Here is a 17,600-nt window from a genome sequence, read left to right as displayed (position 1 = left end):
GAATCTGCTCGGTTCCACAAATGGATGCCTCTGAGTGGATGGGCGTGAAAATGGCCAACATACCCCGGAGCTGTGACTGGTCACTTCGAAGGGATATGATGAGGAGTGTGACGGGGCTCCTGTGTTGGCAGCAGTGGATAACCCCCTCTCTCACACCAGAAACAAGCAGAGCCCAGACTACCCCCAGCCCCACCCCCCGCGGTACTCACGTGAATGGTGCCATCAGCTCTGCTCTTCTCGCCCAGGGCTTCCTCCAGCTCCCGCTCGAGCCTGCCCCTCTCCTGCTGCACGTCACACAGCTCCTGCGTGAGCTTCTTGATGCTCCGACGCAGCTTCTGGTTCTCCGTGTTCTTGCTGAGGTTCTCCGAGCGCAGATCGGTCAGGAGGGCTGCCTTTTCTTGTAGCGCCGCTTCGTAATCCTCTGAGCCCTGGAGGAAGTGGGAGAGAGGGGCAGATGGACCGGGGCATCCGAGCACCCAAGGGATGGAGGACCCTTTTCCACCTAGGTGGAGGAGGGCAGAGGAGTGGGAGGGAGATTAACACCCATGGCATTCAGGAACCGAAGAGCCAAAAGAAACAAACATCTGCACTAGCACAAAGTAAGGTCAGTCCTTGTTATGATGCTGATGTTTACAACTGGGTAAAGGGCTGTTGGTTTTTTTTTTTCCTTTTTGGGTCACACTTGGCAATGCACAGGGGTTACTCCTGGCTCTGCACTCAGGAGTTACTCCTGGCGGTGCTCGGGGGACCATATGGGATGCTAGGAATCAAACCCGGGTCAGCTGCGTGCAAGGCAAACGCCCTACCCGCTGTGCTATCTCTCCAGCCCCCCCGCCCCCCCTTTTTTTTAAAGACTGGAAGGAAAGTCCAGAGTTATAGCTCTGTGGGATAGGCATTTGCCTTGCACACGGCTGGTTCGATCACTGGCACTCTATATGGTCCCCCGAGAACCTGCCAGGAGTATTTCCTGGGTGCATAGCCAGGAGAAACCCTCAGCACTGCCCAATGTGACCCCAAAACAAAGACCGGAAGAAAAAGCACAGAACGTTAACAGTGGTGGTGGGAATACAGCTGATATTTTCCTTGTGTTTTTCAAATGTGTCTTCCAATGCTCTAAGGTAAGTGAGCTTTTATAAAGGCTCTGGAAAACAACTGTAGTTAGTTCTAACAGGTAAAGCGTTTAGTTTGAAGCGTAGAGCACTGGCCGTGCTCTTCTGGGATAGGAAGGTTCAAATCCAAAGCAATCTAGAGGAAAAGAAGTCAGCATGGCTGTCCAACAGCATCTCAAGAGGATAAAAAAACGTGGGACTGGAGAGACAGTATGGAGTTTGTCTTACACGCAGCTGGCCCGGGTTCGATCCCCACCCCAGCAGGAGTGGTCCCTGAGCAGAACTGTAAGTAAGCCCTAAACCTAACCCTGCCCCCAATGCCCCCTGAAGGATTAAATGTGTCTAAGGACCTAATGAACGTGACAAGAACATCATTATTTCCTCAGTGCAGTTTATCAGAAAAATACAGACGTGATTATCAAGCACATGAGGAAATGTTGTAACTCACCAATAAGCATGAAAAGAACAAACTAAAACAAGCAATCACTTAACAGGAGAAACTGTTTCAATGAATATACCCAATGCTGATGAGTTTATGGTAAAGCAGTGCGATGCGTAGTTGTTTTTCAAGCACTGACCAAGCATCTAAAAACCAGAAAATAAGATGGCAGGAACGCAAATTGAAATAATTCCCTATAGAAAGATTTTATATCTCAAGCGTATGTGTGTAATATAAACATGTTCACACTCAGACCAATAATTCAATTCCCAGAATTCAATCTCAGGGGGGAAAAACAAAATACAAGAGGGAAAAAGCCTTCTACCCAGTCATTCATCACAGAATCACCCACAACAGTAAAAAAACTAAAATAAAAAAACAACTTAAATCTGCAAGAATATGAAAATGAATAAAGCAGCATAAAGTCTCACAATGAAATCTTAAAATTATATTTTCAAAGAATTGACAATGTGGGAACATTTCCAAGTCAAGCTATTATATGAAAAAAATAAAAGGACCAAGCTGCAAATGATCTCAAAAAAAACCTCTATGGATGTAAGAAAACCAAAAGCAAAAACATGAAACTGTTAAGAATGGTTGGTTGATTTCCTGATTGCCTGATTTTAATTTTTTTTTTTTTTTGGTATTCTGGGGTGCTGGGAGTAGAGGTTAGAGGCAGCATATCTGATACTTTCAAATCAGAAGAAAACAAACTCTTCAACCTCTCCTCTGAAATAGACTGAAACTCAAAAAAATCCAAAAGTTGAGGCTGAAAAGATAGTACAGTGGGCAGGGCACTTTTCTTGCACACGGCCTGAATGAGTTCGAACCCCAGAACTGCACCTGGGAGTCCCGCTAGGAGTGATTCCCGAATGCACAGCTAAGAGTAAACTCTAAGCACTACGGGGTGTGGCCAGAAAGGGAAAAAAAGGAAATAAAAAGGAAGAAAAATCAAAGAAAATAAAAAAGGAAGAAAAAAGGAAGAAAACAAGAAGGGAAAAAAAATTCAAGCTACCGAGAGTATCTCGCCCGCACGGCAGAGCCTGGCAAGCTACCCGTGACGTATTCGATATGCCAAACACAGTAACAAGTCTCATGATGGAGACGTTACTAGGCCTGCTCGAGCAAATTGATGACAACAGGAGGACCGTGACCATGACCGTGAATAATAAGCTTTGAAAAATAAGTAAACAAGAAAAACTGGGAAAATGTCCACTGAACAACCTCCATAGTTACCTTTCATCAAAGCGCTGGTTATAGAAGAGTTATTAAACCAGGCACTTTTTTAACTGAAGAGTTATTAAACCAGGCACTTTTTTTTTCCTTTTTGAGTCACACCCGGCTATGCAAAGGGGCTACTCCTGGCTCATGAACTCAGGAATTACCCCTGGCAGTGCTCCAGGGATCATATGGAATGCTGGGAATAGAGCCCGGGTCGGCCGCGTGCAAGGCAAACACCCTACCCGCTATTTTTCAACACTTTATGTCTCTATTTTACATCAACTCTGCAGAGTACAGATGACTTAACCCCACTAAAGTGAGCCTCAGAACTTTAATGACCAGCCTGTCATCAGCCCACACGTCTAGGACGGAAGTCTGGGATTCACACCACTCCTGCACCTGTGTTTGTGCAGCAAAGAGAGATCTCATTAACACCAAGAAAAGAGCAAGACTGAGTGGGGGTCGGGGATCCAGGGGGGAAGGGAGACACACACAACCACCAGCCAGGAGCTTGTTAAACAAAGAACAGCTCTGGTTATTGTTAAAAATAATAAGCATTATAAAGGAATGAAAGCTGTGTGAAATCATCGTGTAAATAACGATGACAGAGTCTCTTTAAAAACCCAAGCTTGAAGAATTCCAACGTGCAAGCAGTCTGGAAGAGCTTGGATATCCTGCCCAAGGTTACAGTTAGTGAACAGCATTCCACATTTAAATCCACTCTATTCCTCCTAATAAAAATAATATTTTAGAGAGTTAGGGAGATAGGATAGTGGGTGGGTCACTTTTCTCTCATGCGGCCCACCTGGGTGCAATCTCCAGAGCCCTGTAGGGTCCCCAAAGCCCTGCCAGGAGTGATCCCTGAATGCAGAGCCAGGAGTGATCCCTAATTACTGCTGGGTGTGGCCCCCAAACAAAAAAAATGGTTTGGTTAATATATATATATATATATATATATATATATACACATCACTTAAGTGTATGGGCTGATATATATATATATATATATATCTCGAATATCGAATACGCCACGGGTAGCTTGCCAGGCTCTGCCATGCGAGCGGGATACTTTCAGTAGCTTGTCGGGCTCTCCGAGAGGAATAGAGGCTTTTAGGGCAGCATCTAATCACCCTTACAGGTGTTTTCATGGTTCATTTGATGAACCCCATCAAATATGGTGCAGTAATTATGGAAAACGGTTATTAAATGTCTTATGATGTGTCCGGAAAGCAGCCTGGAGCACAGTGGCGGCTAGGTAGTGGAGGTAGTGGAGGTCGGTCGATGAAGTGTTTATCTGGCACCAGCAGGGTGGGTCTTCTGGGTGTGATCCCTGGGTCACCGGAGATTGGTGGAAGCAGGCAGAGAATCTCTGTTTCCGGGTCCCACTGAGCCTGGAGTCCAAGGTCACAAAGTTCTGTGGGGCTTCACTCATGCATGAGGCTCAGCCTGAGTCTCCAAGTTCAAGATGCCGCTCTGTCTAACATTCATTGATTTAAAGAAGGCCTTTGATTCTGTTGAGATGGAAGTGGTCATCGAAGCCCTAGCCAAACAGGGCATTCAAACTCAGTACATCAGGATCCTCCATGAGCTGTATTACGGATTCACTACCAGGATCTCACCATTCTACAAGAAAGTGATCATCCATGTCAAGAGAGGGGTTCGGTAGGGTGATACCATTTCACCGAAACTCCTCAGTGCCAACCTCAAGAGCATCATGCAACGACTGGAATGGGAAGAAATGGGAGTGAAGATAGACGGTCAGCAACTACACTACCTCCGCTTCACTGATAACATCATTCTAACAACACCAAGTGGCATGAATGCTGGCCAACTTCGACCACAAGTGTGGAAAGGTCGGACTGCAGCTGAATCTCACCAAGACAATATTCATGAAAAACTAGTTCCTGACATTCCATTTGCTCTCAACAGAACGAACATCTCCGAATGCCGCAGCTATGTGTACCTGGGTCGAGAACTCAACATGACAAACGACTTGCCGCCAGAACTGTGCAGGAGGAAGAGAGCGGCATGAGATGCCTTCAAGAGCGGCGAAGAAGTTGTTAAGAGGACGAAGAACCTGCGACTCTGGACGCATCTTTTCCATGGCACAGAGTAAATGATCAATGAATACCCAACTCTTAAGAGTCAGCAATGGCGGCATTTAAAATCTGGCCCTTGAGCTTCACCCATGAGTGAACCTGTTCCTGGACCTCAAGATACTTCATGGGAAACACCCGATCCATACTCCGACTGCACCAGATCTGATGGGGTTCAAAGCAGGAGGCAAACAATTTTTTTTACAGATATATAAATAAAAGTACACAAGGCTCTTTAACAATCTTTAACAACACTTTCAGTGATCTCTTAAAGAAGGTCTTAATGGCCCCTGTGGCGATAGAACAATCTTAACACTCTTTCCTCTAAGGATACTTTTTTGTAGCATTTTCAGCAGTTTTTCATAACAAACAACTCAAAATAAAATTATTTCAGTTCTGCTTTGGGACAGGGACTGGGGTTTAGGATGGAAACATCAGAAATATGATGGTGGAAAGTATAATGGTGGTGGGATAGGGGTTTGATTATTAAATGTAATCAAATCTAGTGAACTATCTTACCTTATTAATAAAGAAATAAATAAAATCTGACCCTGACACTTGCTATGTGACAGTGAATAAGCTTGCAGGGCCTCCAAAACCCCCACAGTGCTGAGGGGGTGACCACTGCCTTCCCCCAGGGCTGTGAGGATGAAATGAGAAAACAGCCATGGTCAGCAGTGGGCAGAGAGAGAACGGGATACTCGGAGCAGGCAGGAAGCCACCAGCCCTTGCGGAAGACTTCCGGTCCTGGGACGGAGGTGGTTCTCGTGCCTGAGCCCGCTCTGCTTTCCTTGGTCCCTGTGGGCCAGAAGGAGCGGAGACAGCAGCCGCCTCAGCCTCGGGGGACAGACACTCACCTGGAGCTTGTCAGCCTCTGCTTGCTGGGCGGCTTCCCGGGCTCTGGTGAAGGCCGTCTTGAGCTCTTCGATTTCAGAGTTAAGTTCTTTAACCTGGGGGGAGACGAGGACTCAGGACCAAGGTCCAGAGCGTGAGGCCTAAACTGGCCAGGGCAGAAGCCCCTGGCCCCTGGGGCTATCCAGCGTCTCAAACAGGCAGTGAGCAGATTTCGTGTCCGAGACAGAGATGCATTTTTTTTTAACATTAAATGCACAATTGTTGTTTTTTGGACTGGCAAAGTGCTGAAATAATCATGCCTGGCATATCTTACTACTTCACTTCATTTCTTTTAATATGACTACTAGAAAATTCAAAATCACCCGTGCAAATCCCATCGTCTGTCTACTGGACAGAGCTGGATGAGACATTCCAGAAGCGCTTCCCAGTGGCCCGGAGGGGCCTTTCCTGGCTCTCTGACTCATCCCCGTGCGTCTACACTCTCGGCAGGCTGAGCATTGAGGGGAGGGCCGGCCAGTCACAGTGGCTAATAAAGAAAAATCTCACTCCGGGTCGCTCCGACATACCTCTTTTTCCTTTGACTTTAATGCCATGGTTAGACCCTGAATGGCTTTATCCCGCTTGAAACTATTTTTCTTTTCTGTCGCAATTTCTCTTCCCTTCTCTCTCAGGTCCTCCTGAAGTGCCTAAATTAGATTAGAAAAAGATTCACTAAGTTGATGCGTTCCAACCAAAACGCACTGTAAATATATCTTTAAGAGCACACTCAGATGCAGTTATTCTATCTTATTCCTGTCAAGCTGTGATTAATGTCTCCAGGCAGAGCTGAGCGCAGAGGCAACGGCTCCGAGTGGCTGTGTTACCGCTCCCGGCGACGGGGCCGGGAGGAAGGAAGGGGCTCGGATCCGTTACGGCGGTGACAGCTATTCCTATGGGAAGGACTCCAATGCCTTCTGGAATTTGAATATAGTCACATCAGAGCCTGAAACCATACCAGGTTATTTGGGGGGAAATAACAGTTCATTAATTTCATTCCTTAATGCTGCAAAAGCCAGCAGAGAATTTGGCGTGATGGAGCCTGAGCGCAGACATTTATAGCCCGAGTTCAATTCCAGAGATAATCACAGCCGCCTTCCCCTCCCAGGCTGTGGTGAGGATAATGGACGTGAAAGCAACACTTTCCTGAGCTGGGGCGGGTGGCTGGGGGTTGGGGGAAAGAATACGGGGGGGAGGGGGGGCTGTCTGCTCTGACTGGATTGTGGGGGCCAAAGAGCAGACTCACACCGGCCAGGTGGGAACGCTTGGATCTCTCTCCTGAGCTCTGCGGGGCAGGGGGGGAGGGGTCCCAGATGAGGGGCCCCCACCTCGGGGAGGCACACAGGGAAGGCCTGCTTCCCTGCGGCTGCCAGGAATGTGCCTGCAGCAAGACTGGCACGAGGGTGGCCTCCGATGAAGGACAGCTACTGCCACGGAGCACTGTCTACTGCACCCAGAGGGAAGTGGTCAATGGAACTGCATCGACATACCTGAATCTGCACTTCCAGGTGTTTTCTCTCCTCCTGGAGGTCCATCTGTGCAGCCTGAGAAGAGACATGAATGGGTGCGCAGAAGACCCGCCACCCAAAAGCTTCCCTCCAAACAAGTGTGTGTGTGGGGGGGAGAATACTCTCTTCTACTCCCCTTCCCCCACAGCCGTAGGATTCTCTCCCTCCCATGCAAAATCACCCTCCGCCCCCACATGCTCCCAGCCCCCAGCCCCACAGAGAGGAGGAGGGAGAGGCTGAGCAACGAAGAGACACTTCTCAAGCGGCTTCGAAGGAGAAGCAGAGAAATGGGCAGCTCACAGCCGACGCCCACTGATGAGGCTACAGAATCCTCTGTGGTCAGCCAGGACTCGAGACCTCTCCTGAGTCTGCAGAACAGCCGAGGAGGTGAAGGGGAGTGGACCTCCTCAGCCGTCAACCGCGACCCAACAAGACTGAGAAGATCTCGACTAGGCACTTACCTGTACTTCCAGGCTGTGGATACCTTATTCCAACCCCCCGCTGGGAGCCTAGGACTAAAGAAGGTGGCACACAGGATTCCTTCAGGTGCACCAAGACTCTGCACAAACCAGTTCCCTCCCCAGTGCCTCTGATGTTTCAGACCAAACAAACATGGCCCTGGGCAGAAATAGAGAGACTATGCTGAAGGGATAATAGTACTTTGGCGTGGTGGGAGAACTCTGGACTCTTTCTTTTTTTTTTTTTTCTCAGCTCCTAAGGCCCTTTATTTAATGTGACCCTGGTCCCGTCACTCCCACCTCTCCATGTTCTCATCTGTAGGAGGAATCCGACCTCCCCTCCTCCCAGGACAATAGGATTTGTTTAATATGGAAGATTCAGAAAGAAATGAAAAAAAAACCAATTACAAGCCAGGCCACAGGACCTGTCGCGGTTCCTCTGCGGCCCGCCAACCCCGGGCTCCAGCCAGACGCTCCCAGAACTCTGGACTCTTAGGGCTTAGAAAGAGTCACAGTCTTATAAAGCAAAGGTTACTACAACTTAAAAAATAAAATAATAATAATAATAAAGAGCTGGCCTCATGCCTGCCTCTAAACACAAAGGTAAAATGAATATCTACCACAACTTAATCTTAAGACACCCCAAAAGATGGGAACTACATCCCTGGGCAGTAATCAACTTAATAAATGGTAAAACAGAGGGGAGTGTGTGTGTGTGTGTGTGTGTGTGTGTGTGTGTGTGTGTGTAATGGTAAAACAGAGGCAAGGAGGTGGAAGGGTGGTGGGAGGGAGGGGGGAGGTTAAAAAACTCTACATCATTATCAAAAGAAAATCAAAAAATGCTGGGGGGTCCCTGACAGCAGCAGTCAGGCAAACCACTCAGCTGACAAGAGCTGGTGCTGGGAAACAGGGTGCGTGCTCTGGGGGAGACTGTGCACCCCACTTCCTAAGGAGGACCCAGGTCTGCTAAGGGAAGCCCCCCATTCCTGTCCCATCACTTCACCTCACTTTCCCGGTACTTTTCTTCCCTCAAAGCAGCAGAAAGGCCTCGAAGCTCTCCGGATGACACATTCTCATCAGGAGCCGGAGATTTCTCCTCCTTAAGGCTCTGAATTAAAGCTTCTTTGCTCTTCAGAGACAGCTTCAACTCCTCAATCAGTCTACAGGGGAACAAAATTTCAATATTAATTCTACGCGGTTGTTTCCACTCAGCAGAGCAGGAGGCGGCGAGGAAGGGGGCCCGGTCACCTTGCAAGAAGGCCTGTCCGACGACTGACCGACCACGGCGTCACACGGTGCAGAGTGGGGGACCTGGGGGACCTCACTATCCCTGCACCTCCAGCTTCCAAGCCACCAGCCAGTGACTGGGTAGGTTCACTCTTCCGCTCAAAGACTGGCAGTGGGCAATGGCCGCCACTGTCTACCCCAGCAGAGTGACTGCTTTCTGGTGGAGAAAGACGGCACCAAAGCCCGAACCCAACTACTCAGTGAAGCAGAGTGACCCGGTGAGTGGGGGAGACCCAGCGCTGGGGACCAGAATCCAGAGACGGAGCCCGAGGGCGCCCCTGGGCAGAGCTCCCAGAAGCATTTCCCCTGAAGGGAAGCGCTTTACTTCGCTTATGCTTATGTTCAGCTTATGCTGAACTAAAACCTTTATATTTATATTTGACCAACACCCTGTAAAAGTCTAATCCAACTAAAGAATGTTTGTTGTTCTGATGTTTACTGGCTCTAAGCAATGAACACATCAAGCTGGGAACAGGCCACAGGCTGGGAGTCCATAGGCCGGGAGCCCTCGACCCCATGCTTTTTCTCTTATTTTTCTCTCTGTCCTTAATCCTCCCGTTCACCCGGGGTTGATCGCCCACAACCAAGGACGTGTCTCTAAGCATCTAGGGCCAAGACGCAAACACACTCACTGAGTGAATGGTCGGAGGCCCTGGTGGTCAGGGCCCCGTGCCATCCCCACTGGGGCCATGTGGGATATTCCAAAGCTGCCACGGGCAAAATCTGTGGGATGAAATGGGGGGGGGGCCACAGCATGAGAAGCTTCAGCTCCGCCTCTCACTGGAAGCCCTCACCTCACTCCCAGTTTTCTGCCCAGGTCAGCCTGTTCCTGTGCCCCTGGCCCGTGGCGCACACTGAGAGATAGAGAAGCAAAGGCAGCCCCATGACAGGTTCAGAAAGAAGCTCGGCCTAGGTTTCGGTTCCAGAATTCCTGGAATTGAGCGCAGATACCTAGAGCTGAGTCATGATTTCCCCAAAGTGAAATAGCCATGGTGAGGTCAACTAAGGTCAACCGGCACTCAACTAAGGGTTACCAATCAGATGCAGGTAGGGAAGTCCCCCCCATGTAGCCCTTCGGGAACTCTTATGCTACCCTTATGTAACTCCAACTTAAAATCAATCAGCTAAGTACAAGTAGCAGAAAGCCCCTCAGACTTCGGCCAGAAGGGTGGTCTGCGGAAAGTCCCTCTTACATAATGTTATGGTACAAAAGCTCCTCACTTTTGAGAGTTGGGGCCACTCGTTCCGAGAAGGCTGCCACTGTGTCAGTGAGCCGGATGAGGGCCCTAGCTCAAGCTAGCCAATAAAGACCCTTTGCTTATTGCATTGCAACTTGTCTTCATGTGATTCCTCTGGGGAGATCTCGGCCCAGTTTAACAACACTATCACCTCTCACCACTCTCCTCCCACTGGCTGAAACGCCCAGTCGTCCTCGCAGAGGAGACCTGACCAGCCCACACCCCAGGCCGCCCTCGGGCAGAGATAACTCCTCCTCCTCTGACCCATCCCTTCTCAATGGTCCATCCCTGACTGAGGCCAAATTACCCAAACTCTTGAATTCCTTCCTTCCTTCCTTCCTCCATGCTCTCACAGGGCCAGATGTAACACGAAAAAGAAACTACTTAAAAAAAAAAAAAAGAGCCCTACAAGGTTCTAAATGTTTCTACACAGTTCTCACCGATTCACATGTGCTGTGTCATGGCTTTCTGTAACCCTCAACAATCAGCATCATGTCCAAAGAGTCTACAGCGAAGCTGAGGCGAGGATCAGCTCTGCAGGTGGATACTTGTGCTCCCTGCCCAAGTGCCCAGCGGGGTTGGTGTCAGGCGGGCGGGCGGGCGGCCTTGGCAGGTGGCGGGCAGGAGTGGCAGCAGCGCCCTCCTTCCCGCCGCTCTGGGGCGATGCCAATGAGACACCTACTACATGGCGAAGGGCCCTCACCCTGACAGGCTGGCATCCGGGTTCCAAACTGCCAGGCTCTGGCAACGAGAGATGAAGTTGCTTTCTCTCGTTGCTACGGTGGCGCCCAGCCTGCGGGCATCCGACGGTGGCACCAGACTAAAGCAGCACAGTCATACCCCGGGAACATCAAAAGAGGAGAAAGACTGCCCTCTAGAGGCGCCACTCTGAAATGGCAGACTCAGCCAGACAGGGCAGCATCAGCACCCTAGACCAAGCCCCATGCTTCGGCCTTCCTGACCGCAGCCAAGGAAAGCTTGTGGCAAATTTCATGGTTTTATCTTTTCTAAATTTGCATATGAGTGGATCAACATGGAGAGTATCAAGCTAAGCAAAACGCGTCGGGCAGGACAGACACAGAATGAGTGCACCCATTTGTGGAATATAAAGTAACTTAATAGGAGACTAACACGTAAGGACAGCAGAGATAAGGGTCAGGAGGATGACCTCACGACTTAGAAGCCGATCTCATGTGCTGGGGAAAAGGCAGGTGGGATGGAGAAGAGACACTAAGTAAATGATCGTTGGAGGGTTCGCTCGGGATGGTAGATGCGTGCTGAAAGGACACTATGGACCAAACATGATGGCCACTCACTGCCTCTACTGCAAACCATGACACCCAAAAGGAGAGAGAAAGTAAGAGGGAATGTTCCTGCCACAGAGGCAGGGGGTAGGAGGGGATGGGGGTGGCGGGAGGGACACTGGGAACATTGGTGGTGGAGAATGGGCACTGGTGGAGGGATGGGTACTCGAACATTGCTTGACTGAAGTGTAATCATGAAAATCTGTAAGTCTGTAACTATCTCACGGTGATTCATTAAAATAAAACTAAATAAATACATTTTAAAAAGAAAAATAGCAAGCTTGTGGCAAGCAAAATCAATGTGAACGCCTCCAAATGCTGGAGCCAGTGCACTTAAATCCTGGGGACTCCATGCAGCTCGCCCAGAGAGCCGCCCTCTGAGTTTTAGAGTCCATTCATGCTCTTGCAAGGCAAAAGGATCAAAATCGGAGGCTCATGGCCAAGAGTAAGACCATAAAAACCTGAGAGGAGATGGTCCAAAGGGCTCAAGCCCACATTCAGCCTCCGATCCTGTCGGGGTCCCTGACAGTCCGTCACAGGGTGTACTCCATCCCCACCCCCATAAAAGAGCAAGACCTCAACTTTCTCTGCACCAGCTCCGAGCAAAAGTTTGGTTGTAAGACATGATGGACACTAAAGACTGCTTCAGGATCAGGGATGTCACCTGGCCACAAATGCACAACATGCGAGCGTGAGGCCCTGGGTTTGCTCACAAGCATTGCACTAAATACACACACACATCACTAAAGACTGCCTACAGACCACGGGATCCGTCCATTTCTCCGAACCAAACAGTACGAGTTATTTCTAGACCGTCATAGTAATGCATTTGGTCTAATGACTAAGAACCAACACCATTGGGCCCCTGATCTGGACCTGCACCTGCTCTCAAAGACATGCAGGGCAACAGGCCAGACAAAATTCACTGGTGCAGAGTGTGAGGAAAGGATCCCAGAGAGAGCATCCTGAGAAGTGAAACCAGGCTCCCCCCGCACAACCAGCTGATCTGAGGAACAGTGGGAAGCTGAGGCCCACCAAGACGGCTTTTCTCTTTTCCTTCCGGGTCCCAGAAAGTCCCAGAAAGCATACAGCGAAACCTAGAAGCGAAATAAAGTAACCAAGGAAGAGTAAAGTAACTTTTTCCCCCATGAATGCCTACTAGCCCAATCTCTGCCATTTTTTTTTGCTTTTTGGGTCACACCCGGAGATGCACAGGGGTTACGAATAGCTCATGCACTCAGGAATTACTCCTGGAGGTGCTCAGGAGACCATACGGGATGCTGGGAATCGAACCTGGGTCAGCCGCGTGCCAGGCAAACACCTTACCTGCTGTGCTATCCGCTCCAGCCCCTCTCTGTTGTCCTATCACTGCCTGATCCCTTTTCCAAATCTCAATTTGACTGTATCCCTAGCTTACCCACCGTGGGGAAGGAGAAGAGACGAACAAGAGAGGAAAGGAGGAAAAGGAGAGACTCTTTCCCCATCCGCTTCACCGGATAAGCGGACGCCAGAGAATCCGGGGTCCCCCGCCCCACCTGTCCTTCTGCTCCAGGGCCTGAGCCATGTCCAGGTCCCCCTGGCGCAGCTGCTGCGTCTCCGCCAGCTTGTTTTCCAAGTTCAGCCGAAGCGTCATCTCCGTTTTCGTCGCTGCAAAGGCCTTTTCCAGTTCTGCTTGGGAGGTTTTCACATCCTAGAGTTAAATTAAATGCATTTGATGCAATTTTTCAATACAATTGGGAACATTTTGAAAGGAAATTGGATTAAAATATAAATATTTATGACTTTTTCTCAGGCACATTCTCTCCCCCACCCCCACCCCACCCCCCGAACTGAACTATACATGGGGAGAATCAGTAATAAATACGTTTGCCAGCCATTCTTCCCTCTTGTAGCTTGAAGAGTAATAGGGAAAGGACTCAACTCTACAAGAATGGCGTTTTCAGTTTTGAAAAATCAGATCAGTATTTATGGCTTCGGCGAGAACAAGGAGAAAGGTGCCTCTCAATGCCTAAACATTCATAAATTCCAAAGAGCCACCATAATCTCCATGCAAATTCATCCCACACCCCAGCACCCGTCACTGCATTTTATTTGAAGATAATGACTATATGTCTACTACAGATTTCCTGTCTCCCAGGTAGTCTGTGGGGTGGACAACTCTGTTCTTCCTGAGACCTCCGTCCGTCACACAGGCTGTGAGGGGGTAGGGCCTGACACTCAGAGTCCTGGAAGGAGCCGTGACCCTCCAGCTACTCGGGCTGACTATCAAAGATAAAAATCAAACCAAACTGGGTCTAAAATCCATCTCAGACACATTTGCTGTGTGACCCTGAGGTATTGGTTAACCTCTCGGAGCCCCAGCTTACCCGTCTGGTAATTTATTAGAAATGCAGAATAAAAGTTTAATACGGGGCTGGAGTGATAGTACAGCGGGAAGGGCATTTGCCTTACACACGGCCAACTGGGTTCGAGCCCCAGCATCCGATAATCCGATATGGTCCCCGATCACCTTCTGAGCATCGCTAGGTGTGACCCAAAAAGCAAAAAAAAAAAGTATAATACAAATTACAAATTACCATAATATAACCAAATTGCTCAAATCAATGGAGCTGTAATTACTGATCTGTGATCTGTCAGAGCTGAGACCCGTCAAATCACAGGAAGTTGGAAAAAAGGTTGGCGTCCCTCCCTTCCTCAGCATGAACTCCCTGAGAGACTTGCCTGTCCATCTCGGGATACCTAGGGTGAAAAACAATAAACAATTCCCAATACTCTGAGACCACAAGTGTGAGAACTTTACGGAGCGCCAAGCCACTGCCAAGCTCTGAGCAAGTAGCTTTCTCCTTGACCTCTGGTCCAGCAGGATCGTTGATCCTCGCCCAGCCCAAGGAAATCGCAACAGCCAGAGGGAGACTGGACAGTTTAAACTGTAGGGAATATCCCTCGTGTCCACTGACACGAGGGCCTTGGGCAACCGTCCTCGACTGTGGGGTCTGTGCTTTTGGCTTTAAGCCAGTTTTAAGACGTTTTCGAGAGGAAGGAAATCGAGGTACAGAAACACTCCGAGTGCCTCCCCCAGAAGCCTGGACACAGGGCCCCCTGCAGGCTGGGCCCACAGGTGTCACTGCAGAGAGAAGGGCGAGACTGCAGAAAGGGAGGAGTCAACAGAGAGGGCAGGAATTCACTGCACTGTCAGCCAGTGTTGAATCTGCAACACTGGAAGCGGAAGGTGGCCAAAGTAACAGTTTTCAGTCTCCTAAAATTCTCGGGACTGCATTTACGCTGCCATCCAAACTTGGGGCTCAGAAAACCCTTCCTCCAGTCCTCAGTCAATCTCTCATGCCTGAAGACTTCCTGCCTTCTTCCAGACTCAGCACTGCACCCAAATTATGGCCCTCATCCTACCAACGCCCCCCAAGGGGCTAACACAAGGAGCTGGTGGGAGAGGGGCACCTAGGAAAGACCCCTGAAAGCAGCCAAATACACCACAAATGCATCTGCCCTTTGTATCCAGAAGCCTTGGGAGTGCTTTTCTCCACTGAGCCCCTACAAAGCAGGGAGGGGAAGCCACAGAGCTCAAAGAACAAATGAGTAAAAGATTAACACCCACGGACAGTAGAGACAAGAACAAGGAGGACCGGTCAAGGGTTAGAAGCTTGCCTCAAGTGTTGCGGGAGAGGGAAGTTGGGATAGAGAAGGGACCACTAAGTCAATGATGGTTGGATGGATCAGTCGGGATGGGAGATGTATGCTAAAAGTAGATAAAGGACCAAACACGATGGTCTCTCAGTATCTACATTGCAACCATAATGGCCAAAAGCAGAGAGAGAGTTACAAGGAAAGCATCTGCCATAGAGGCAGGGGGTAGGGTGGGGTGGGGGAGGGATACTGGGGACACTGGTGGTGGGAAATGAGCACTGATGGAGGAATGGGTGTTCATCACTGTAGGGCTGAAACTCTAACATGAAATCTTTGTAACTGTTATCTTACAGTGATTCAAGTTAAAAAAGTAAATAATAATATATATAAAGAATTAAGAGACTGGTGTCAGTGAATGAGAGGCTAACAGAACAGGGAGGAAAAGTTTCTCTCCTCTAGAGGAAGAGAATCTCTATTCACAAGACACCCAGACTCCCCTTACGGCCCAGGAAGCTGCACTAGCTGAGAACAAGTAGAAGGTGGAGCGACATCCAAAGATATTGTCTGTGGGACAGCGGGAGAGCGGGATGGTCAGACAGGGGACGGCAGAAGCACGCAATGGCGGCCAGGTGCTGGGGACAGGCACTGCTCGGGCACACCTACCAGTCAGGGGTTAGAATCCCAGGGTTAAGGGCTGGAGGGATCGGACAGCGGGTGGGGCACTTCCCATGCACACGGCTGACCCAGGTCCATTCCCACCTCCCATATGGTCCCCCGAGCCCGCCAGAAATCATCACTGAGCACAGAGCCAGGAGGAAGCCCTGAGCACTGCAGGGTGTGTTCACCACCACCACCACCCCCACCTGCAAAAAAAAAAAAAAAAAGAATTCCAGGATTACTCGTGCTCAGTGAGTCGCCTCTTGGAGCCTTGGTCACCTCCTCTATCTACTCGCAAGTGGGGTAACAAGCACACAATTTTTTGACCTCAGACCTCTGACCCCTGACCTCATGCCGATGTCCAAAGCTGCAGGAATGAGGACACGGCAGCCAGTGTGCAGGGGGGCGGGCACCAGCTCTCTATCGAGAGTGGGGCTGGAGCCAGAAGGTGCTCGGGAAGCGGGTGTCTGGGCCCGCTCGGGCTCCCTATCTCTGCACACCAGCCCGAAGGACCAGGGTTCGGCCCCCTCAGCGTGGAGCTGGCTCTCAGAAGCACCTTCTCCTCAGGTGAAGAGACGCACCTACCTCCTCGAGCAGGCGGATCCTCTGAGTCAGGAGCTCCTCCACCTGCTGCACCTGCTTCTGGGCCTCTTCCTTCACCCGCTGCACCTCGGAGCCGCCTCCTTCGGCCAGGCTCTCAACGGCCTTGCTGCAATGGGCAGAGCAGGGAGGGGTGTCATTAGTGGGGAGGGGACTGCAGTGGCCCCCCTGGGAACAGGAGATCTGTCAGTCGCTTCACTCAGAGATCTCTGCCGAGCAGCTGTGTTTAAATCAAACCAATATTTGTGATTCAAAAACAAAATAGTACAAGAAGTGACCACATCCGGTCAACACTCAGTACACCCTGAACTCACAACGTTCAAGGTCAGCCAAGAGGTTATTGGATAAAAAGAATCATTTATAATCTCACCACCTGGAATGACTAAATTAACAGGAGAAACTTTCATGCATTTTTTTACAGAAATAGAACAGTATCTGTGATCTGATCATATTACAGAAAACACTATAAACATTCTTCGGTGCCATTATAAACCTCGGTCATTTTTAAAGTTTACATATGGTACATATGGGCTGGAGCCATAGCACAGAATGTAGGGTGTTTGCCTTGCACGAGGCTGACCCAGGTTCGATTCCTCCACCCCTCTCGGAGAGCCTGGCAAGCTACCGAGAGTATCCCACCCTGCACGGCAGAGCCTGGCAAGTTCCCTATGGCATATTCGATACGCCAAGAACAGTAACAAATCTCACAATGGAGACATTACTGGTGCCCGCTTGAGCAAATTGATGAACAACGGGAGGACAGGTGCTACAGTGCTACATATGGTACATATTAATCCACTACATGAAATATATTGTTACATCAACTCCCTATGTTTTTAATGGGGAAGGGGGGGTGTCACGCAAGATGGAGCTGGAAAGGGGCGAGGGCACACAGTGTCAGGGACCAAACCCTGCGTGCCCAGTGGCCTAAGTCCCATCCTAGGCCCCAAGCCCCTATTTCCCAAACATTTCGCTGTTTCTGATTTTGAGCATTTGTCCAATTACAGTTGCAAAGCTCTGGAAACGGTACCTGATACAAACTAAGTATTTGATACAAACAAAGAATTCAAAAATCCTTAGCTTTACTGCTAAGTTCTGTAAGTAACATTATAAGAAAACATTCACTAGCGTATTATCTAGTGATTCCAGAAAG

At 49.5% G+C, this 17,600-nt stretch overlaps 1 protein-coding gene across 1 annotated transcript in view; it reads right to left on the bottom strand.

Moving 5' to 3' along the window:
• The window catches only part of CDK5RAP2 (CDK5 regulatory subunit associated protein 2), a 189,426-nt gene that overhangs the window by 119,594 nt on the left and 52,232 nt on the right, over positions 1 to 17,600 (bottom strand). Inside the window, exons 6-12 of the mRNA XM_056138589.1 lie at positions 16,433 to 16,556; positions 13,087 to 13,241; positions 8,726 to 8,882; positions 7,247 to 7,300; positions 6,287 to 6,406; positions 5,723 to 5,815; positions 210 to 428 (exon numbers count right to left, since the gene is read on the bottom strand). Coding sequence (XP_055994564.1) covers positions 210 to 428; positions 5,723 to 5,815; positions 6,287 to 6,406; positions 7,247 to 7,300; positions 8,726 to 8,882; positions 13,087 to 13,241; positions 16,433 to 16,556 — 922 coding nt within the window. The remainder of the gene's footprint in view (positions 1 to 209; positions 429 to 5,722; positions 5,816 to 6,286; positions 6,407 to 7,246; positions 7,301 to 8,725; positions 8,883 to 13,086; positions 13,242 to 16,432; positions 16,557 to 17,600) is intronic.

Source organism: Sorex fumeus, unplaced genomic scaffold, assembly GCF_029834395.1.
Source record: "Sorex fumeus unplaced genomic scaffold, SorFum_2.1 ptg000129l, whole genome shotgun sequence".
NCBI lineage: Eukaryota > Metazoa > Chordata > Mammalia > Eulipotyphla > Soricidae > Sorex > Sorex fumeus.
This window is presented reverse-complemented; position numbering and strand designations above follow the sequence as displayed.